The sequence below is a fragment of the Heliangelus exortis genome, chromosome 14, assembly GCF_036169615.1.
Source record: "Heliangelus exortis chromosome 14, bHelExo1.hap1, whole genome shotgun sequence".
NCBI lineage: Eukaryota > Metazoa > Chordata > Aves > Apodiformes > Trochilidae > Heliangelus > Heliangelus exortis.
Window position 1 is genome coordinate 5,743,466 of NC_092435.1, and position 22,751 is coordinate 5,766,216.

The 22,751-nt window shown below is 41.1% G+C and overlaps 1 protein-coding gene across 1 annotated transcript; it reads left to right on the forward strand.

The window, feature by feature from the left end:
• Positions 1 to 2,284: 2,284 nt before the first annotated feature.
• HPRT1 (hypoxanthine phosphoribosyltransferase 1) lies at positions 2,285 to 20,725 on the forward strand. Its single transcript, XM_071757374.1, has 9 exons — positions 2,285 to 2,533; positions 4,557 to 4,663; positions 5,932 to 6,115; positions 11,252 to 11,317; positions 12,246 to 12,263; positions 13,722 to 13,804; positions 15,753 to 15,799; positions 18,005 to 18,081; positions 18,669 to 20,725. Exons 1-9 carry the CDS (start codon positions 2,375 to 2,377, stop codon positions 18,714 to 18,716), a joined length of 789 nt encoding a protein of 262 aa, XP_071613475.1. The 5' UTR covers positions 2,285 to 2,374; the 3' UTR covers positions 18,717 to 20,725.
• The last annotated feature ends 2,026 nt before the right edge of the window (positions 20,726 to 22,751 follow it).

Consider the following 22,751-nt stretch of genomic DNA (forward strand, 5'->3'; position numbering starts at 1 on the left):
CTGAGTGACTCCTGTACCAGCAAAAAAAACCCCAAACTGATCATCTACTAAATCTGCTGCTGATCTCAGCTAACTGACTTCCTGTAATATCAGCAAATATTTCTGCTTTTGTAAATCTGTTCTTCCCTCCATGATGGGGTGCCAGCAGGACCAGGCATGCTTTGGATCTCAAAATGTGCTGGTTGGCAGAAGGATCAGAGAAACTGCTCACCCAGAAGGGCAAAACAGGACTAATGCTTTTGTCCACTCAGGAGAAATCACACAGAAGTTGAGCCAATACCTTTTCCATGCAATCAGAAAGGTGCTGTGGGATGCTGATTGTAATGGTAAGGTCTGGGGCATTAATGAGAAATGTCTTTGGTAACCAAAATAAAAGCAGACCCTGAAACATTTCTGTGGTTGAATCAGCTCTCAAGAGATAACTGCCCCCTTCCCAGTAATGTCAGGTTCTCCCTGAACTTACAGGGCAGCTGCTGTTCTTTTCAGCCTGCTGGAAAGAGGCCAGCCTTCCCATGGCTCTGATATTAGTTCACTGCTGGGTGTATTTCATTCTGCTGCCTTAGGCAATTTGATAAAGGCTCAGCCCTCCCACTCCGGAGTTCACCTGCTCAAACTGCAGCTGAGCACCCAGCTGCAACAATACTGCATTCTCTGTGGCTATTTACTTAGTTAAAATTTGCTTAAATTGGTTCTTTCATGCTTAAGTTTTTCTGAGCCAACAGGAATAACACTGGGTGTAGATCAGCTGGTGATTGCTACAGCTCTCTATGAATAAAGTTATTTTTAAGAATCATTATCCTTTTTCTTGACATTAAATTTTTATGCAGTATAAAATAAATCTTGGTCTCCATCCCTTGGAAAAAGGAAGGGAAAACTTTCAGCTGTTACATGATTGTTTAAGCTAGAATATAAGAAACAACAAATTTCTTTTTGTACTGTTGCATTGACCTTAACCCCAGACCTCCAGGAAAAGTTGACACTGTTAGAATTTTTTTACCCTGCCTGAGACCACTGAAGCTATCCAGACATTGCCATGCTTTCTTACTTTTTTTACTTCAAATTTTTCCTTCAGACCATGGCAGATATGTACAGCATCTGGAGGCACAGTTCAGCCTCGATTTCCACCAAATGGATGTGCGCTTAACAAATGAACTTAATTGCTATATTCTATCTACTCCATGTGGGCAGGTGACAGGGATGTGGGGAGATGACAGGGTTGCAGGGAATCCCTTTCACTGGTATGTGACAAAGTGGCACTTGTCTCCTTGCTTGGTGAAAAGTCATTACAGACTGAGTCATTACCAACTCAGACCTATTTTTAAAGCCCATCAGCTCCCTGCTCTGCCAGACGTGGAGCAGCATCTGTGAAGGGTTTCCTGCACCCTGCCAGGGTGAGTCAGGTGCTTGCTGTGACCACACCAATGCTGCAAAGGACTGCGGAGGAGAAAAAAACCACACCATGTATTCCGAAAGTTGTGCACCCAGGGACATGACCCCTGGGAGCAAACTGGAGCCCTGCAGCATGAGATTGGAGGTTATCACAATCGTCCAGACACAGATCTGCCAGCGCTGTGAGTGTGCTGAGGTCATGGCAGGTGACACTGCCCTGCCAAGGCCCTGAGGGCTGGCAGTGCCCCAGCACCCCAATACCCATGGGGGGACAGTCTGATGGGTATTGAGGTGCATCTTCCTCATCCTCTCAGCTGCCTGTGCCAGGGGGGGCTGAATGTCCCCTGCTTGGGGAGGAAAAGGCTCCACCAAATCCCATAAGGAAGACCTGAAGTGATGCAGCCAGTCCCTTGTCTTTCCTCCTACAAGGTGCATGAAGTAGCACTGGACGACAGACCTGCCTTGGCAATGGAGGAGCCTGGAAAGCAGCTGGCAGCAGAGAGGTGTCCATGCTGTGTGTGTGGGGGTCTGTCTGTGGAGCCCTTCGAAAGATGGGAACACCCACGGGAAGCGCATCCCTGTCACAGCTGGTTCCAGCGTGACAGCAATTACAGGCACTGTATGGGAGTGATCTTCCCAGGGAGAGCAAAGGGGTAGGGGACATCCCCACATCACCTTGGGGATGGGGAGATCAACCCTGCAGATCCAGGGATGAGGGCTGGGGACAGCTCGGGGGACACCTGCACTCCAGCTGGGATGGGGACAGCCCTGGCGAGGGAAAGGCACCCGTGACGCCACGGCAATGGCCCCGGACAGGAGAGAGGACCCGCGGTGCCTCCGGGACAGGGGTACCGCCGGGGCTGACCCGGGTTCTCCTCTCCTCCGTTGAGGGGTTTGCCGGTGTGGCCGCCCCAGCCCCGTCCCCGCACCGGGCCGGTACCGGTGCAGGCCGCTGGCTCCCGGAGAAGGCGGCGGCGCCGCAGCCATGTTGAGGGCGGGAGCATGGAGGCGGCGCCCGGGCCGCTGCGGGGCGCGGCGCCTCCCCGCTCCTCGCCGCCCGCCGCAGCCACCGCTCCTCCTCAGCGCCCGCAGCTGCCGCCGGCGGCCGCCCCGCTCCATGGAGACCCCCAGCCCCTGCATTGTGGTGAGTGCGGCCCCCGGCGCCGCCGCCGCCGCGGCCTCCCCCCCGTCGGGAAGTCTGCCCGCTGCTGCTGCCGCCGCTGCGCCGGGCCGGGGTCTGCCGGGCGCCTGAAGGGTGTCTCCCGCCATGCCGCCTCCGGCTGAGGGGAGGGGAGGGGAGTCCCGCCTGTCCCCCGTAATCTGGTGATTTGTGAGGGAGAGGGGCGGGCGGCCGGGAGGGATTCCTCAGCGGCGGGAACCGCTACACCGCGGAGTCACCTTGAGGGGTGCCCGACCCGGGGCTCCCTCCCCTGCCCCCCCTTCCCCGAGCGGGCCGGGGCCGCCGAACCCCCGCCCGTCGCAGGGCAGCTCGGTGGTGGGTTTGGCCGTGACGGGAGGGCATCTCGGGAGGGTTTCAGTCGGGAGGACAGCGAGAAGAGCCGCAGCTGCCGCTTCAGCAGCCAAGGGGAAGCAAGTTCCAGCAGCGCGGAGCCCGGCGTGGCACAACTTCCTATTCCTGTTGCTTTCCGTAGCGTGCAGGGGAGGCACCGGGCTGGTGGTGAGAGGCGGGGGGGACGGGTACTTCGCTTAAATGTTTGATTTAGGGTGTATTTTTAGAGGGAGAGCATTCGAGGGGCCACTTTTTTTGCATCCTGGTTCTATTTGCTAAGGCTCCTGCATATTCTTTTTTTTTATTATCTCTATCTTTTTCATATGCGCATGAAACCCATGTGGTGTCTCATGGCTGAGAGCTGCGCTGGCCGCAAGGTTGCGACTGTAAATCCCTGCAGTCAATTTAAAAAAAAATATGATAAAAGCTGTAGGAAGGCCCCGTTCCCTATCAGGCGCGGCAGGGAAGGTTTAGTAGGCACACTACACATAATGATGGGTCTGAACCGCAGGAAAATACCATGGGTTTTGGGAGGGACCAGCCTTACCCAGTCTGGACTGCAGTTACCCTGATCGGGGACCCAGAGCCCCGTAGCTCGCACAGGGTCTGATCTGTATGGGAGGGTGGAATAGTCATTAGGGGTTAGACAGCACAAAACCATGTAAACAACTGGCTGATCACAGGCCAAGGAAGCGCTTCCGTAGGCACTGAAATAAGATTGTGTCCTGCAAGAGCAGCAGTAGCCAAAATGGATACTTAAAATGCTCGCCCTGGTGAGCTGTCAGTAATAAGCTTTGGGTTTCCCTCTGAAATTCTTGACTTCATTTTACTCGTCGTAGCGTTCAGCTGCATAACCTGAGAGTGAAGTAATTAAAAACCACGTTGTCATTTTCAGGTTGTGGCCAGGTTAAGGTTCAGGGAAGGCTATTCGACCTCAGCTATGTTTGGTATAATTATATACGTGTGCTAATCCGTTGTCCTAATTAATATACGCTTGATAATATTGCAGGCTGTTTCAGACAGGGAATTTAATTTGCCTGTGCAGAACAGGTTGCTGAAGTAAAACTTTCAGATTCTGAAAGAACTTGAACCTCCACAGTTTGCAGAGGGTGGTCTGGGAAGGCTTCCTTCACAGCAGCATAACTTGTCATGCTCATGTAGCTGTCCTGTCTTGTCCTGAAAATTAGTTTATGTGTTTTGTTGTGATTTGGTGTTGCAGAGATTGTGAAGATGTCCCTGTCAAAACCCCTGCTTGTTTAATTGCAAATGCAGGTTTTGCATTACACTAGGAAAATCAAAGGTGTTAAAACCCTCGTTGATTATTTTTTAATGGAATGAAGAGATTCACTGAAGGGTAGTAGGTTCATTTTCCTGCTCTCCAGCATAGGACAGTGTTTGTTATTACTTAATTTATTCCCCACGTGGTATTGCACAACAGCTCATGTGGTATTTCAAGCAACTCTTGTGAACTGTATCTGGTTGATTACACTTTACACTGTGTTCAGTGTCACTAATGTTTTTTAGAGAGAGGGAAAGGAAGTTGATCTTGATGAATCAATAGGTTTGATAGCTTCCTGAATAAAGTAAAGGACTTGCAGTTTCTCACCATAGACTTTCTATAAAGCTTTGTAGAAACCTCACTGTATTTCTTTTTCAGATTGGTGATGATGAACAAGGTTATGACCTGGACTTGTTTTGCATACCTAAACATTATGCAGATGATTTGGAAAAAGTCTATATTCCTCATGGGCTCATCATGGACAGGTTGGTTTGACTTCAGACAGTACAGTGCTCCAGCTGATGCCATGGCACTGGAATAAACAATCTTCCAGTGATAGTTTTGCTGCCTGGTAACTGTCTAAATAGATTACGTTTAATTAGAGACTAAGAAGTACAAGTGCTAATTAACTCTTTGTTGTTTGGCTTCTGTGTGTTTGTACATTTGCAGTTATGCTATTGTTTGTCAATTTGTCATAACTCTGGAGCAAAATTTAGTGGTACATAGCAAGCTATGACTTTCTTTGTTTTACCTTCTTAAAACCTAATTAGAAGATACTGTGCCAGTCAGTCAGAAAACAACTCGAGTCTCTTGAATTTCCTTAGTATATTAATAAAAATAAATTATTAATCAGCATCATCTTAGACTTTCTCATGCTCATGTGGTGAGTAAGTAATACCCACCTTTTTTCTTCTTTCTGGGAAAGACATTTGTCTCTGCAGGTATCAGTCTGTTGCCTCTGTGGTTGCTGAAATTTGGGATTTGCTGGGGAAATTTTATCTTGTGAATGCATGCAGACTTTGTGTGGTGCTGTTTGCTTGGATATAATAAACATTCCTGTAAAATGTTGGGGTTTTTTAAGTATAGGAAAACCTTTGCACTGGAAGTCCACATATAGGAAAAAAATTGAACAAAGTCCTTATCGTTAAGCAATTGACAAAGTTTATAATGGTTGGGTTTCTCTGAGAAACCTGCTGTCAGCTGGCACACAATAAACACATCCCATCCTTTCTAAAATAAAATACAAGATAAATTTAGAAACAATAATTGCATAAAAATGGTGCAGTGTTCTCTTGCCCTGCCTCACTGGCATTGTATTTTGCAGTTAGGACGAATTTCTGCCATTCTAGCTTGGCAAATAAAAATAAACTCTTTAGTTTACAGTTTGAGAATTTTCTTGCTTCTCAGTTAGTGAAGGTTACTGTCTCTTTAGTTGTTTTAGCTTGCATTTCTCTTTGCATGGAAGCTGAAGCTGTCTTTGGAAAGAGAAAACACCTTCCTGTTGCACATCTTAGGTGAAGTGGTTTCAGGGTGTTAGGATCTGCTTTGGCTGAGTGTGATGTAGCAAAAAAAGGCCTTTGGCAGTGCTCCTGTTAGATTAACCTTGAAAGGCAAAACTTTGTTGACCAATAATGTGTAAAAATCTGTTTCCTAGTTTGATGCATATGTTTGCTACTGTTAGTATAAAATGCTGCTGCTATAGTAAGCAAATGGAATGTGTTATGACAGCTGAATCTTTCTTTGTTTTGTACAGGACAGAGAGACTGGCACGAGAAATTATGAAGGGCATGGGAGGACACCACATTGTAGCACTCTGTGTACTCAAGGGTGGCTATAAATTTTTTGCTGATTTATTAGACTACATTAAAGCACTGAACAGGAACAGTGACAAATCAATCCCCATGACTGTTGACTTCATTAGGTTGAAGAGTTATTGTGTAAGTATCTGTGCAGTACTGTGCAATTTATATATGAATTTCACTAACCTCAGATTAACAGAGTTATCTTAGTATTGTTACTGCCAGAATATGCTTATATGAAACAGCTAACTAAGGCAATTAAGAGTCACAAGCCTATTTACTCTTCCTCTACCTTATTATATGCTCTGGTTTCTTTTACAGCTTGATATCTACACAGCCCATTAAAATACTTATGCAGTGCAGAGAGGCCCTTTCCACAACCTTTACTTGTTAAATAATTTCCTCTCTGCTTGCTACCCCATCTCTGAAGCTGTGGCTCTATAATAATAGAGAAGTATCCTCCAACTATAGTTCTAAAAATTTAATTCTGTTAATTTTTATATGGCTTTGATCTCATCCTTTGGACAGGAAGACTTGAAAGCTGCAAAAATGATTTTATCCGAGTTCCCTTTCTCATCTTTTGATTGGCTCAGCCAAACAATGAAGAAAATCAGTTGTATTTTGCCCTGAGGAAATACTAGATTAATAAACCTTGATTTATGATTAGTATCCAGTGAATATGGCCCTATGTTTTCAAGACTAAACCCATAGTCTTGGGTTTACATTTTTGGAAAACAATATATTTTTCATCTGAACAAAAGACTTTAAATTTGTAGGGAAATTGAATATCCTGTATCATGTGTTAATGTGTACATTTCATAGTGGGAAGCACAAGGTTATGTTCTGCAGGACAAAGGACAAAGCAGATGTATGTTAGTACTGTATGGATGTATGTTACAGCCTAGTCTCATGTTTTCAGGATGATATTTATAATTTGTTCCATAAGACCATCTGTAGCATGGAAATAATTACTTTTTTTTGCTTCAGTTTAGAGGGTTTGAATAAATTGTTTCATAAGTTTATGCTGTTAGTTCTGTCTCAGCAACTTTGCATTCAAGTCAGCATTATGGGCTACTTGCCATTGTTTTAGACAAGTGACTATTCCAGTAGAAATAAATAGGGATTACTAAATAGGAAGCTCTGTCTCATCCTTCATTTCATTAAACTGAGAAACCAGGGATAGAGTCATTTGCAGATTTAGTTTGTCAAAAGAACTTCACAAATTCCTGGTTGCTGTTGGGTAGTCTGTTAACACTTTGTGGTGAAGCCCAGAGCTGTGTGAGGCATTGCTCAGGTCCATTTGCAGGACAGGCAGCTCTGAGGTTGGACATCCAGGGGTTACCTGGAAACCACGTTCACATTGCTGAGTGTGAGGCAGTAACTGAGCTGTTCTCTTTCAAGGGGAAGCAAGGCTGGGCAGCAAGGTTCCTACCAGCCTTGGGTTGGATCTCACAAGGCACTCTCTGTCCTTGTGCTCTGTGTTTAAATCAGTGGGTGAGAGCTGTTTAACATCTCTGCCTTCTGCTCCCCACAAAAGATTCAGGCTCCTGCCTCTAGTCTGCTTAACCACTAAGCCACCACATGCCCATATATTCTGTCTGTAAAAGCCACAGCAGAAAGCTGAGTATCTTCATTGTAGGATAATATAGAAAAGAATAAGAAACAATGACTCCCACCTTTTTTTCTGGGTGTATCTTCTGCTTTCTTCAAGGAATGCTTCCAGTAACTTAACTTGGCTTGTTTAAAAAACCATATAAAGACTGCACCCTTTCACTGTTTCTGCCTTCTGACTAACATGGAAAAAGGTTTGAAAAACCTGAAAATAATCCCTCTGTTAAAAGGCAAAGCAGCCTTGGTTTGTGCATGTTTTCTTTGTTCACATTGGTGTGTTAGTCATGCTTGGCTTCATTTGTTTACTACAGCTGCTTTTTTTTATTACTCCCCAAAACTGCAGTACCTTGATATTAATAGGGAAGTGAGCAGCAAAATAAATTTTGTGGAAATTAAAAGCCTGTTTTTTGTAGTAAAAATTAGTAGATAAAGAGAAAAGAAGAGTTTAGACAGCTGTCTAAGCAGATTTTTTTTCTTGAGATGTTGGCTTCAGGGTTTTTTGTTTTGTCAGCCAATTCTATAAAAGAATGTTTTCTTGTTCTAGATCAGTGCTCCTGTTACTTGATGCCTCCACTACAATATTTATAAGCATTTAATATCTGTGGACTCTCTTAGGTGGTTATTAATATCCAGACTTGTGGCATTTAGATTGCATAACTTCATAGACTGGATGAGATTGTCCTAACATAAACGAGTATGTAACAGCTTGACTAGGTCTTCCATTATTAATAGTGTCAGAATGCTAAATCTGCTCAGGAGTTTTTATCTGTGCTTTACTAGATGGAGGGATCTGCATTTAGTGATGTGAAAACCATTGCAAGCTTTAATGGGCAGTCGAAAATGGAATTAGCTCTCTTGTCACTGTCTTTGGATGTGATTACTGGATCATGCTGCCTGCCTATACAGGCTGGATAAAAGATGTTAAAAATACCCTAGTTGCATGAACAAAGCAGCTGAACTTGTGTAATGGTTCTGAAATTGATGTAATTGAGATTCTGTTCTTGTTTTAAACCGATCGTTAATATTTACAAGCATATGGGGTTTTCATCTTGCAATGCAGAGTTCATACTGTTCTACTCCCAAAAATAATTCTCTAAGAATACTGACATGATGAAGCTCTGATTAAACTTTGCTTGTAACTCCAGCTTTCTGAGTCCTTACAGTTGAATTTTAATGATCTGGCAAGCTGATAAGAAATGGAAAGATAGTGTTTGTGAACAGACCCAGATTTCAGTGTTCTTGACAAACAGTTGATTTTGTTTGTGCTACAAGAAGAATGGCTTTTCACCAGTCTCCTGCATTTAAACATGGAAATGAGCAAGTGTTGCTTGTGTAGTCATGAAGGGCAGCCAAAAGACAATGGATGTGTTGCACTGTTACTTGGGAAAATTGGGATATTTCAGTGGAGGATGTGGTAGGCTCTGGTTAGGCTGGTCACAGCAGTACTCTAAAGGTTTCTGTTAAGCAAGTCTTGTAGCAAATCCATAAGGAACTTAAAAATACCTTTTTAAAATGTGACCTTGGAGTCATTTGAGTATGAGTTACAGTCTTGTAAAGCACTTCTGTTTCTTATTAGTGACAATGGGAAGACAGTGAAAACAGATCTGAACAGTAAAACCCTTGCGCAGCATTAAAGCCTTACGAGTTCTGAAATAAAAAATAATGCTCCTGAGGTTAATTAAAACTTTGCTTAATTAGTAAACAAGGTTCTTTCCAATGGTTACACCAGTTACAACCAGTGCTGGAAATTCTTTAGCTGTTTTTAATCCTTTAATTGCTCAGGGACTCAGTACTCACACAAACATGCAGATTTATATGCCAATGAAGATTTATGTTTTGCATTAGAAAGTGTAGCAATTTATATGGCTTTTGGTGGGAAGGAGCAGGAAAGTTCTGTAGGTTAGATTGTTTTTACTCTGTGGGTCATCACACTTAAATATTAATAATCCAAGTGTCTCCAGTGACCTAGAGTTTTGTGGTGGTCTTGTTTGAGTGCAGTGTGTTGCTTTGTTGCCAAACAAATCATTAGGAACCTGCTTTTATGCATATGCCAAGGACCACAATCTGTGCACATAATTTTAATGGAAAATATACCTGTAGCATGTTTCTCCTTCCTTGTTTCCTAAGGAATTAGTTTTTTACATTCTTCCATGGAAGGAGGATGAAATCCTTATTGGTTTAGGAATAGATAAGAGAGAATCCTCCAACATAAACAAGGGAAGGCTAAAAGAAGCTGTCATTTAAGATAATTTTAAGATGAGTGAACACAGGAAATGCCCTTCAGCTTTATTAATACAGTGCTTAGCTGAATCACATTTTTGTGGTTGATTTAGCCAGTATCTCGGGCATTCAGTAGCAATGTGTATATCTACTGGGTCAAGCAGCAATTATTCTGGACAGCTTTGTTTTTGAACTTTTTTAACACAGTGGCAGTGATGCTGTTCACTTTAGCTATTGTTTGCACTGTTATGGAAGCACTGAAATAGTTGTCTATTTATAAAAAAAGAATGTTCCTTACAGTATGAAAAATGTCACTTCAGTGTAATTTTGGAGTGGGTAAAACTCAAACTAATGTTTTCTTCGAAACACGTGGAGTAAAACTGAAAAGATACTTTTTCTAATTTTGGGGGCTTTTTTATGTTATGTCATAGGTATCTTAAAAGGAAAATATCTTATTACCTCCTTTCATATGCCTGGAGCAGTCACTGCTTCTTTATCCTGGACCACTGACACCACTGTTGGAAGGGTTTTAGTACATTTGCTCTTCGCTGTCATCCCACTGCTGCTCATTGTGTACTTGGTGTGGAGCTCTTTAAATAATTTGTTTCCCCTTTGTTGTGCTACCATTATAAATTTTTGCCTACAGTTCATAGAAGGTATGTGGTTAAGGAGCTACAAGAATAAAGTTTGATAAGCAATATTAACCTTCAACTGAAATGATTAAATTGTAGGGCAGTCTAAGCAGCACAGTTATAGGCATCTCACATCTCATATGAGCTGTGATAAGACTGTCAAGGTTTAAAGTCAGTTGAATGACATTAAATAAACTGCAAGGATCTGTGAAGCACTGCTAGCAGATCTTTTTAACATTATTGTATAACATTACATTTGTGTTAAATTTAATTTTAATGAAGCAAAATGCTTTTATAGTGATGGTGTACCTATGTTCCTGTTCAATTACTACAAGAAACAACTTGGCAAAGATAAGCTTTTCTGGCTATTTTTGTAGCTTGTATTTCTAAATATTAATCTGTGCCTTGTTTGCTGGCTGTTATTGTTATATTTGTTTATTCTTGTCTAAAGCATTGAAGTTCAAAATGTAAATTACCAGCTCTGTAGCTGCATGCAGCTTGGAAACAAGTCTTGTTTCCTGATCTGTAGGCAATGAATAGGAAATCATATATTTTTAGATATGTATGTATGGTCAGAGATGGGGGAAGGTGCCTGTGTTTGTGCAGAGCTTTTGTTTAGCAGTCTTTATTCTGAAATACCATCTTTGGATTGGACTCTTCATTCCGTAGTTAGCAGAGACAGAGATGCTGTTGCAGTTGTGTTTCTGAAAGCATTAATATTCAGTGGTTATTTTACAGTTCTGGTATTTGCTGGAAGAAAAATGACATAAATTCTGGTCATGCTAATGCTTACCTTTCTCTTTCCTATTAGAATGATCAGTCAACTGGAGATATAAAAGTCATTGGTGGGGATGACCTCTCAACCTTGACTGGAAAGGTATGGCTCTTCAGTGGCTTTGTTTTGGAACTTACAAAGAACCCACATGCTTGTGTGGTTTTAAGGCTGCTCTTTTAGTGTGTGAAGATTAAGGGGTTTAAAAAATGAAAACAGTCAAGTTTCATTTAGTATTTGTCACTGAGAGGTGGATAAGCCCCACTAAAGCCATCATTTTAGTCTAAACGAAAAAAGCTATTGACTGTCTAACACCAGTGAGGTTCAGTAGATTTGGTTTTCTGCAGTGCCTAGGAAGAATAACCTTGTGGGGGTTGTTGTTGTTTATAAATTACCATTATTTATTTGCTTTGTTGGCATTTCACTTAAGTAGTGTCAGGAATTCAAACTGAGGAGAAGCGTAGCATGCAGGTTGGGGACAGGGGTTCCCACTACAGGCAGTGAGGAGAGAAGGAACTGGGGAATGTACATTTGGAATCTGCTTTTGTCCAGTGACTCTATGGAGATGAGTTGAGCCAGATATCTGGGGTTAAAGCATCAGTGCCTCCAGCTCTGTTAAAACACATCACTTTCCCCCTCTCCTTACACGTACATGATCCTTACGGCGTGTGTGTCACAGCTCAATAGAAAGGATGTGTGCATGGCAGAACTGTGTCTGTGTCTGTATATGACACTCTTTGCAGTAGAAGAGTAAAAAATATGTAAACTGTTGTGATCTCTTTTTACATGTACCTAGAGTTCTCAAAGTCTAAATTATTTAAGACCACTTCATACTCAACATGAGATGTTGAGTCTTCTTGCCAACATGGAACTTGGTGTTGCATCTGTAAACATATAAATGGTGGTACAGATATTTAACTGCAGTGAAAATTAATATGTTGCAGTGATTTGTGTATGTAAGAAACAGGATATTCTCTAGATATTAACAGGTTTTTCTTTCTTTTTTTTCTTTTTCCCTTTGTCTTCCCACCAGAATGTTTTGATTGTAGAAGTAAGTATTACATTTCACTTTGAAGTTCAAATACGTGACTGGTAAGTTCTAATAGAAGTTGTTCTTAAGCCAGAAAACCTACAGTTTCTGGTTTCTGGGTCTTCAGCTTCTGATTCCATACCTGAATTTTGCAGCTGGACTCTGAATTTGAAATGCTGTTTTGAATTTCAAATTGCATGCAACTGCAAAATTTGACAAGGAAAATATCCATGTAAAATGGTTTGCATTTGCTTTCAGTTTTCTGTGATTCTGTCAATTATAAAATGTCTTTATTTATTTGTTTTATATTATTTTTTAATATTCTATTTTATTTTAAAAATGTAAAAAGTAGCCTGAATTAAGTTATAGTAAGCATAACATTCTGGATTTATAACAGCAAGCTAGGAAATTAAACTGCAGGGTTAGAAAGAGTTTTTTAGTAGGGATATCCTAAAATGTGTAACCTAACCCTAACCCACTGTAAGTGAGGATCAGGTTTGTGACCAGCTGAAGAACCTGAAACTGTACAAGTCCATGGAACCTGATGGGATACACCCCCAGGTACTGAGGGAACTGGCAGATGTGGTTGCTAAACTGGTCTCTATAATATTCCAAAAGTCATGGCAGTTCAGTGAAGTCCCCACTGACTGGAAAAGAGAAAACATAACCCCAATATTCAAAAAGGGAAAGAAGGAAGATCCAGGGAATTACAGGCTGTTCAGTCTCCCCTCTGTGCCTGGTAAGATCATGGAGCAGATCCTCCTGGAGGCTCTGCTGAAGCAGAAGAATAATGAAGAGGTGATTGGGTGTAATCAACACAGCTTCACCAAGGGCAGAGTCTGGAGTCTTCAGTCTGTAGAGGAGAAGGCTTCAAAGAGGCATTGTTGTGGTCTCCAGTATCTGAAGGGGGCTACAGGAAAGCTGGTGAGGGACTTTTTAGGATCTCAGGTAGTGGTAGGGCTTAGGGGGGAATGAGGTTAAACTAGAGTTAGGTGGATTCTTATTAGACATTAGGAAAAAGATTTTCACCGTGAGTGTTGTGAGACATGGACACAGGTTGCCCAGGGAGGTGGTTGAAGCCCCATCCCTGGAAGTTTTTGAGGTCAGGATGGATGGGGCTCTGAACAACCTGATCTGGTGGGAGGTGTCCCTGCCCATGGCAGGGGGTTGGACCCAGATGATCTTTGAGATCCCTTTCACCCCTAAGAATTCTGTGATTCTATGATTCTATGTAAAAAATTGATCTATGACAAATATCCATGTATATAATTTGCTCAGAGAATAGGACAGAAAGAACATCAATTCCTAATTAGCGTTTTGCAGATGCTAAATTCTCATTCCTGTCTTGTCATGGTTCTTTGACCAGGTACAGTTTGCTTCAGTGTGATATCCTAGTAGGTACTGTTGTTTAATTCATGCTACTCTGACATGTTTTATAATCTTTCTTACATGAGGTTGGGTTTTTTTATTTATTTTCAGGATATAATTGATACTGGTAAAACAATGAAAACATTGCTGTCTCTACTTAAGCAGTACAACCCAAAGATGGTGAAAGTAGCCAGGTAAATTTTTGATGATTATTACTTGTGATGTATTTCATCCTAAGTATGACAGGCAGTGTAAAAAAAAAAACAACTTTTGGTCTTAAAAAATAGTACACTCTTAAGTTGGTAGAGGTATTTCCAACACAAATTTAGTTCATAAAAGTAGACCTTTTGGTATGAGGATAAAAAAAAAGTGGTTGTCACTTAGGTATATTTAATATCTATCCAAGCATGTTTCTTTCTGCTTGTCTATCTACAACTTCAGTATGCTGCAATGGTGTACCTGTGCACTGGAGATTTTTTGTGTTTCCCTTCTTTAATTTTATAATTAAATTAGTTTGCACACTAACTTTATTTGCATAGTGTGCACACTGCAGCTGAGCTTTAGAGGTCATCCTGTGAGAGTCACCCAGCTCTATGCTGTTCCAGGTTTTTCTACTTGGTTACATCTTTAATCGATTAGTTTTAAAACATAATTCAATAACTTGAAACTAGCAAGAAATATTGGGGATGATACTGTATTATTAACCAATATCAACATTCTCCCTACTTCTTCTTAAATTGCATCATTTGTGCTGCTAGATGGTGGTTGTGTATTTTACAAGAAAAAAACAGTGATTGCTGGGGATCAGAGATAAAGCAGAGCTGTGCAGTATCTAGTCAGTTGTGTTGCCATAACAATGTCAAAGCAGTTGTTAGACATAGGAGAACAGCTCTTCTTGCTGATAATCTGGAGGTGACCCTGCTGAAGGTGAGGTTGTTGGTGATTTCTCCCTGGCAGGATGAAGTGTGCCAGATTTTAAATATTTGTCACTGAGTAGTGCCCCGACGCTATCGTTACACATCATTAATGTAATATACTCTGAGCAAAGTCCAGTTTCCTGTTGTTTAAACCTGTCACAGTAATTTGGGTCTGCCAAAGACCCAAGCAGGTAAATGTGATCATTCTAGATAAGATGAAGTTGTTAGTAACTTCACTTACTTCTCCTTTTACTTTATCTTTCTCTCTGACAGTTAAGCAGTTGTCGCAGGGAGCTGTAAATTAATTCCATTATGATTTTGGGGACTGCTTTGGTCAAATCCTACACCAGTCCTCAAAAAATAAGTCTCACAACTAGAATTTTCAGTAACTGTCTAAAATAGAAACTAACTCTTGACAAATGAAGCCTCACCTTCAGGAGTGATGCAGGAGGTATGGAGGTTTGTGCTTAGTGCCACTCATCAACCACATTTTCTTTTCCTCCCAGAATCTGTGTATGGCAAAGACAGACAAATAATCAGGCCTGTGGGATTGTCTTCTAAGAGAGAAAAATGATCAGCTGAATAATGAGTGAATCAAACTAGCAAGTAGTTTCTCCCTACTACAATAGCCCCAGCTCTGTATCTCCATGCTTTATACACCTCTATTAATTCAGCAAAAGTGGAGCTGGTTTGCATTGCTTGATCATTAGAACCACTGACTTTTTTTTTAATGGGAGTAATTTACTACTACCAGTGAAAAAGTTAAGGACATGCTGCACACGTGCAACTGAGGTTGCATTTAAGCAGCTGAACTTTTTCTTCATAATATTAATGCTTTTGGAAATAGCTCAGTTGGTCTGGCCACATCCCAAGCAGTTGCCTCCTTATCTGCAAGCTGAATTGTGCCTGAAGTTACTAACACACATAAAACCCCACTAAGTCTTTTTTCACAATTAAAATCTACCCAGATCAGTATTTTCTAGCCTCTTTCTTGGAGACCTGTTAGTTATCCTTTAGGCTGTAGCCATTCCTGATTCTAGGAAGTTTTGACTTTGTTGTTCCGATCGTCTGCTCTTGCAAATAAAATGATGCTTTGAAATATGTGTAATTATGCTTCAGATTATGTACACTTAGGTCAAATTCAGCTTGTCTATCATCAGAACAGTCACAGATATTTGTACCAAGTGCGTCCATGTTTCAGCTTTATTTTGGTTTTATTTGACAGTTTGTTGGTAAAAAGAACCCCTCGAAGTGTGGGATATCGACCAGACTGTAAGTGACATTTTGACAAACATTATAAATGTACCTTGTTGTATTTTTTACCCCTTGGTCAAAGTCCAGGGATGTTCTAAATAAGTTTTCACTAATGATTCTCACTATTTCTTTTTATTTATTTAGGAAATTTAATTATTTGGAATGTACTTTGAATTAGTCAATCTGAATTTGGTCTGATCTGTTTTGGTTTTTTTTTTAAAGCTTTCTGTAACATTTTACTGTATGAGAAGTGAACTTTGACACTGTGGTCCAGGTTATACCCATCTAATTTGCACATTCTTCTGTCTTGTGTGTAGTCAAATGCTTTGGTCAGCAGAAGCTGCTAGATTCACCTTTGACACTTTGAGAAATGATGAGGGTGTCTAAACCAAGCCACCTTGTGCCATTTGAATGTCCCCAGGAATGTGGGAGAACCACATGGGGTAGCAGGGTTGATAAAATTTTACAGCCAGTGGTAAGATGCCTACATTGGCACAAAACCATTTGTGTCTTGGCATCTGAATTACTCCCTTCTTGTCTTCTCCAGTCAGTCTCAAGACCATAAACAAAGAAAGAGCACCCAGATCAGACATTGGTAGCAGAGTGGTGCCTCCTTCTGCCTTGGGATGGGCCATGTGTTTTAACCCTGATCCAGAGGCTAAATTCCTGTTAATCTGGACTAGGTAGTTTCATTATTAAAGTGGAGTGAATTTCGGAGCAGAACAATATTCTGGAACTGACACTTTTCAGTGCTTTAAAAGCTTAACAGATGTTCCCCTCAGTCAAGGCTGCCCCTCATTTCTGAGATATTATTACAGGCTTGGCTGGTTAATGGGCTGCCTTTTGAGCATCGTGCAGCAGATGACTTGTTTTGCTATCTGTCCACAGAGACAACCTGTTCAGTGCAGGACATGTGAGCTCTGAGAGAAGAGATAACAAGGCAGTAATAGCTGGGCCTCCATTTCTTCCCTGTATTATGAGGCCAAGTAGATGCTAAACGTAGCCTTAATTTTAAAAAAAAATGCTCTCAGCCTTTCATTTGAATTGTATGAGTTATCTCCCTGTTTTCCTTGCAGTGCTTCATTGTAGCCAGGGAGAGAAAAACTATGCAGCTGAGAGAAAAAACAAAACCAAGCTCAGGAGTCTTTCATTTTAGCATGAGGGGAGAAATACATTTGGAAATTGTATGTTGCTTTATGTAATTTTATATTTTTGGTCATTTTATAGTGTTGGGCTGATACTGCTTGACCACCCACTAAGTGTCCTTCCAAAGCTGTTCCCTTATAGACAGGCTGTGGAATAGCTGATGTGCTCTTTTTAGGCAGCTTCTTTGGGAGAAGAAAAAAACAATACCAGTCAACAAAACCTTCCACATACTTCTGAAACCTGCAAGTGACACCTTGAAGAACAGAGAGCCCTTTGCTCTTCACTGTTCTCTCTACCAAGGCACAGGACTTAAGCTGTGTTTTAGCAGAGCTGTCCTGCAGTCACACTCTGTCCCTTCATGAGGCCATGGCTCTGTGACTCCTGAGAGTGGTGTCCATCTGGGCAGTTTCTGAAGGGGGAAGGCTTGGATTCCCTACAGAAACTGTGGTTCTGACACTCAACATTATTCTGCTCCCCTTGGTGGAGTCTTGCTGGATTTGCACACCCACAGTTTTGAAGGAGCTGATGACTGAATGTGTTTGCCCACTGTGCCCTTGGGCACCCATCCTGCATCCCTACCCAAGGTGCAGGTCCAGCTCCCAGAGGTGCTGCCTTTTCAGTGATACTGTGAGGGTGACCAGGGCTGTGCTCACCAGTCCCAGTGCTTTTTCACTGACACATCAAGCATGCAGGAGGCTGGGCAGTACCAGCTCTGTGTGTTTATAATGTTGCAGGGAATTTTCAAGGAATTTTATATTCTGTGTGTAGGTCTTCTATTCATTTCTTTCAGACTGTGTGCTAGCACTGTGCTGCTGTGGGTGAAGCAATAAATACACCTCTTTATTCTTCACAGAACCACAGAATGTTAGGGGTTGGAAGGGATCTTGAGAGATCGAGTCCAACCCCATTCTTACTTTAATGGATGAAAAAAATGAATGAACTTAAAATTTTATAGTAGCTCAAATACTAGTCTGAGGGTACTTGAGTGGAAGAAATAAAGTGAGTTATAGATTGCCTCTGTAACAAGGTTCTGGGAAGTTCTTTTCTAACGTGCTGGTGACTTGTGGTCTTTTTCAGTTGTTGGATTTGAAGTGCCAGACAAATTTGTTGTGGGATACGCCCTAGATTACAATGAATACTTCAGAGATTTGAACGTAAGTAATTTTTCCTGTATGTTTTTGTACATTTAAAACTTGGGAGGAAGAAGGGAGGGAAATCTCACATCCCTCTCCCTTCTGTAAATCATGCCTTGTGTGCAAATCTGTTTTGCTGGTGATGCAACACTGAGAGCAAACCCTAGAGCAGCAGGACAGTGTTTTGGAGCTCTGTGCATCCCCTGTCAACTGTGAAGCAGTATGATGTTCCTGTGAAGTTTCTTATCTTACCAGATGTCTACAACAAATAGAGGCTTTTGCTTAGTTATATAAGAATTGGAGAAGAGAGGTCTTGGAATTTAAAAGGGGTTCACTTTCATTCTAAGTCGTTACTTCTCCATCTGGGTCTCAGCAACCTTGTATCAGTCACTGGGTGGGATAATTAGGAGGAGGAGGAGGAAGGCAGTGTTGAGATCTCTAGACACACAGGAGGCTTAAGTTGCTCTGCATAAACTACCACGAGATTCTTCTGTACAGAAACCTCTGTAGCATGCTTGTGTTTTTTGCAGAAGCACAACACCAAATAGATGTATAAAACATCAGTCTCTTACATGACTTTTTTAACAGAAACTTTTGTTGTCTTTCAGCATATCTGTGTGATCAGCGAGACGGGGAAGCAGAAGTACAAAGCATGAAAGCACAGCTCAAGTGCTATGACAACAGAGCTTTGAAATGTTTTGTTTACTGAGTCCTATCTTTCACAGCCTTCAACTCTGGAACACCAGCTAAAATTGTAGAACGCCCCAGCCCCATCCTCATGTGCTTACTATAATTTATTGCATGTACAATATAAGATCTTGTCTTGTTCATTTATATTTTAGAAATATAAACAGCTAGTGCAATTCTGCACTCCTTATTTTGATTTGCACTATGACTCTGCTGACTATTGCTGCCCCTGGTTGGGTTGTGCTGTTTGTAAGCTCCAGAGTTTAACTCCTGCAGTGGTAAATTGCTTAAACCTCATCAACCCAGAACTTAAAATAGTTTAAGTACTGTAAATGTAAAACATTTTATGATAGGGAAGTCTATTAGTAATATTTTAAAATCTGTAATTTAAGTTTTATATTTTAATGCATAAATGTGATTGTGATTAATGGACAGTTGCACCTTTGGGTGTTACAAAGCATGAGAAGCAGCCAGTTACAGTATCTGTAATCTCCCAGGAGCTCATGCAGATCTCCTGGAGTTGCCTTATTGCTGTAAGGGAAGTCTGGGTGAAAAATGTTATTTTTTTGGTTTTTTCTTTTTGTTTTTTTCTTTTTGTTTTTTTTTTTAAATGAGATGGAGTGACAAAACAATGTTTAAAATCTCGTTTTAGTTGAGCTGCCTGTTTCTGTTAGATTATAGATTATATTTTTTCTTCAAAAATATTCATCAGTCCGTGGAATTGCCTTTTAAATTTAAACAATTTTAATATATTTGTGAAAAAGTATTGTAATGTTTACTTTATAAGATCTACAAAACAAAGTACTTTAAATAAAGGCTGTCTCTTTAAAATAAGCCCCATACATCTATGCCACTTCTTCTGTATATTGAGGTGCTCTTGAAATTTTCTTCTCAGTAGTATTTTTCAGAAGTGTTTCTGACAGTGGAGGCAGACTCTGCATTTGTTATCTTGGTAGAGCTTTGGGTTAACATGATCCTGTCTACAGGAGAGGTGATAAAGTGCTGAGGGAAGATACTGAAACACTTGCTTATTCTGCAACCAAAGGAGACTTCGGAGAAAATGGTTTAAGCACTCCCCTTAGTTCTGTTTTTGGCAAAAATTAAGAGTGGAGATTATGTGGGGAAAAAAAAAGCAGAAAAAATCCACAATCATTGTGTAAATAACCATTTGAGTTTGTTTCTTTAAACATGGCAGTCCAGCTGGGACCTGTGCTTTGCTTTTCTGTCCCTCAGCTTACACCATTCTGGGACTTCTGCACATGGGCTCTTCCACTGCATGCTCACAATTAACACTGCTCAGTGCTTGATACTTAATGAAGGTTTTGCCAGCCTGTTTTGAAAGGGCTTTTTGTGGTTTTTTGAAGTTTAGGTTGTGTGTCTGTGCTGTGTCAAGTACTGCACATCATAGTCCATCTGTGGTGTCTTCAGTTACAGCTCTAGTAGTAGCAGACCTAAAATATGAATAATTTACACAATGTAGTTTAGATCAAATGGCTACAGGGTGTAGGAGATCTATTTGTAAATCAAAATTTTCATTATCAAATATTAGAATCCTGGTCATGATTATACTATACTTCTGCAATGTTACAGTTAATGTTCAAAAGAGCTTAAGAGCTTTTTTGTTTTCCTAACAGATTGTATTTCTTGATGTCCTAAATAGTGTTTGTGTATGTGCCTTACTGAGAACCTGTACTGTCCCTGGGATGACTTGTTGCAAGAAACATGATGCACCTCCAAGAAGAAGAAACACAAAAGCAACATAGAAAATATGAACCCACTTGAGAATTATTACATCTGTTCAAGTTTTCATTAGTTCTGGTTGAACTTAACATCTAATCTTAAAAAGTGGTGTTTTCTCGAACCATCTTAATGTTCCTACTTTACAGAGTGTTTAAAAATAAATTAATGGCATCTACAGATTGCATTGGACATGTGGCTTAAAGGTACCTTATTTATTCATTAAAAGAGTGAGAATTGATGATGAGTGAGAATTTGATGATATCTTTTAGTACTAAACCCTTAAATTATTTTGTCCTGAAATGTTTTCCTGTCTTTTTTCCTAGATGGTTATTCAAATGCTCTGATCTGGGAGGAGGGGCTGAGTTAGTCACAGGGGGTTTATCTTCCAAACCATGGCTGGAGTGGAGAAATAACTGCTCTGTCAAGGATAGGAGTTGGAAATAGATGGACGTGTCTGTGTGGTGTAGCCTCAAGAGGTTTGGGAAGATACTCAGGAGCTTCACTGGCCCTAGGAGCACTCCCACAGGATCCAGGTCTACCTCCTAACAAACCTTTCCTTCTAATGGAAAAGGTCAATATATAAAAATTACATATCCCTATTTGAAATGTTGGGGAACAGGCACTTTTTCTTCTTTTTTTTTACACTTCCTTCACATAGGTGCTTGTCAAATGAAGTTTATCACCCCAGAGGGATTCCTAGGGGTTACTCTCTATGAAAATTTTTCAGATAAAAAGTTTATCTACCTCCTCATCCTTGCCAGGACAGTATTATTATACTGCAGCATTTTACAGCACCTGGGTGTGCACTGTGTGAAGATCAATTCTCACTTGAAAAAAGTTTAAAAGCTACTTTTTTAGCAGTAATTCTGGTTTAAAAAACAGGTTTTAGTCACACCTTTGCACATCAAGCTTTATGCAACCCAGACATATTGTTAAGACATTGTGACAGCACAGAGAAAACCTTGTATTTCACCATTGAAATTCATTATAGTTTCACATTTCACAAACGTATGCTGGAAAAAGAATTTTGCATATTTGTAGGCTTTACTGTACTGTCTCCCACTGTGACATTTGGCATTTCTGGAGGTGTTGGTCATTCCCACCTCCTGCAGACCTCTGGTACTGCCTGACCTGGTGCTGCAAACGTGTAGCTCTGGTTTGAAGTGTTTCTTCTTGCTTTAAATTCACACTGAACAGACTCTAAAGTGCTCCAGGCAGAGCCTGGGGATGTGAACTTTGTCTTTCTGTGAACTGAGCTGGCAGCTCACTCGAGGGGGGTGTTGGGAGGATGAAGCCTGGTTTTAAAAACTGAGACAAATGAGGATCTTACAAGTTGCCTTGTAACTGTATATCCTGACTGCTCTAAATGGTGGTGGTGTTTCTTTGTCTATTATGCTCTGAAAATCCTGTCAAGCATGCACTAATCCAGCAGTGAGGATCTGACACTACTTACAGGGAGCTGGTTACTCACAGTTCATTAAAGGACTCTTTCTGCTGGGCCTGCCTGCCTTTAATTCCCATTCAGGCTGCACCTTGCAAGATCAGATCTCAGCTGTAGGCAAGTATGTTTGTAAGCAAATGAGGGATCACAGTGGTCTTCTTATTTGTCTTTTTGATTTATTATATAAAGGCTTGTAATTTATTTAAATTCACAAGCAGTTGTAGTACAGAAGCTGTTTTGATGGGGAAGCTGCTTCTCCTAGCTCTAAGCATGAGACTATTCACCTGCAGACACAAAGGTAAAGGAAGGAAGGCAAGAAAATCACAAAGATTCAGCACAGTATCAGTGAGGATTTTCATCCCTGGGGAAGCTGAGGAAGGGACCATGATAGCAAGGTGCCAAGTGACAAAGGTTGATCTGGGGTGTAGGTTTGGGATATGTTTGAATGGCTGCAAATGTACTCTGGAGAGGCTTTTCTCCAGGTTGTAGGAGGTACCTCTCCAACCAGGCAGGAGAGGAAGGCCTGGAACAGTGAGTAAAGCAAATGCAGGTCAATAAACCTAGTCCAGGAAGAGGCCAATACTTATTTAATAAGTGATTATTGGTGGCATCTTGATTTTTTCCCCACTATAACCAGGAAGGGAATAAACCCTCTTGTGCTAACAGCTGTGTGTGTAAGCTACAACCCTGGGCATTAAGTGTGAGGTTTTTCTTCCAGACAGTCTGTGCTCTGCTACAGGTGGTCATCCCCCACCCCTGCCCTTCACAAACATAGCTAGAAAAATACCATAATAGATAATGTCTGTGTATATAAATAAGGACC

Coding starts and splice junctions, on each gene's coding strand:
- HPRT1 (XM_071757374.1), top strand. CDS start 2,375: ATGTTGAGGGCGGGAGCATGGAGGCGGCGCCCGGGCCGCTGCGGGGCG. Junction 13,805..15,752: donor AAGATGGTGAAAGTAGCCAG/GTAAATTTTTGA, acceptor TTTATTTGACAG/TTTGTTGGTAAAAAGAACCC. Junction 15,800..18,004: donor TGTGGGATATCGACCAGACT/GTAAGTGACATT, acceptor GGTCTTTTTCAG/TTGTTGGATTTGAAGTGCCA.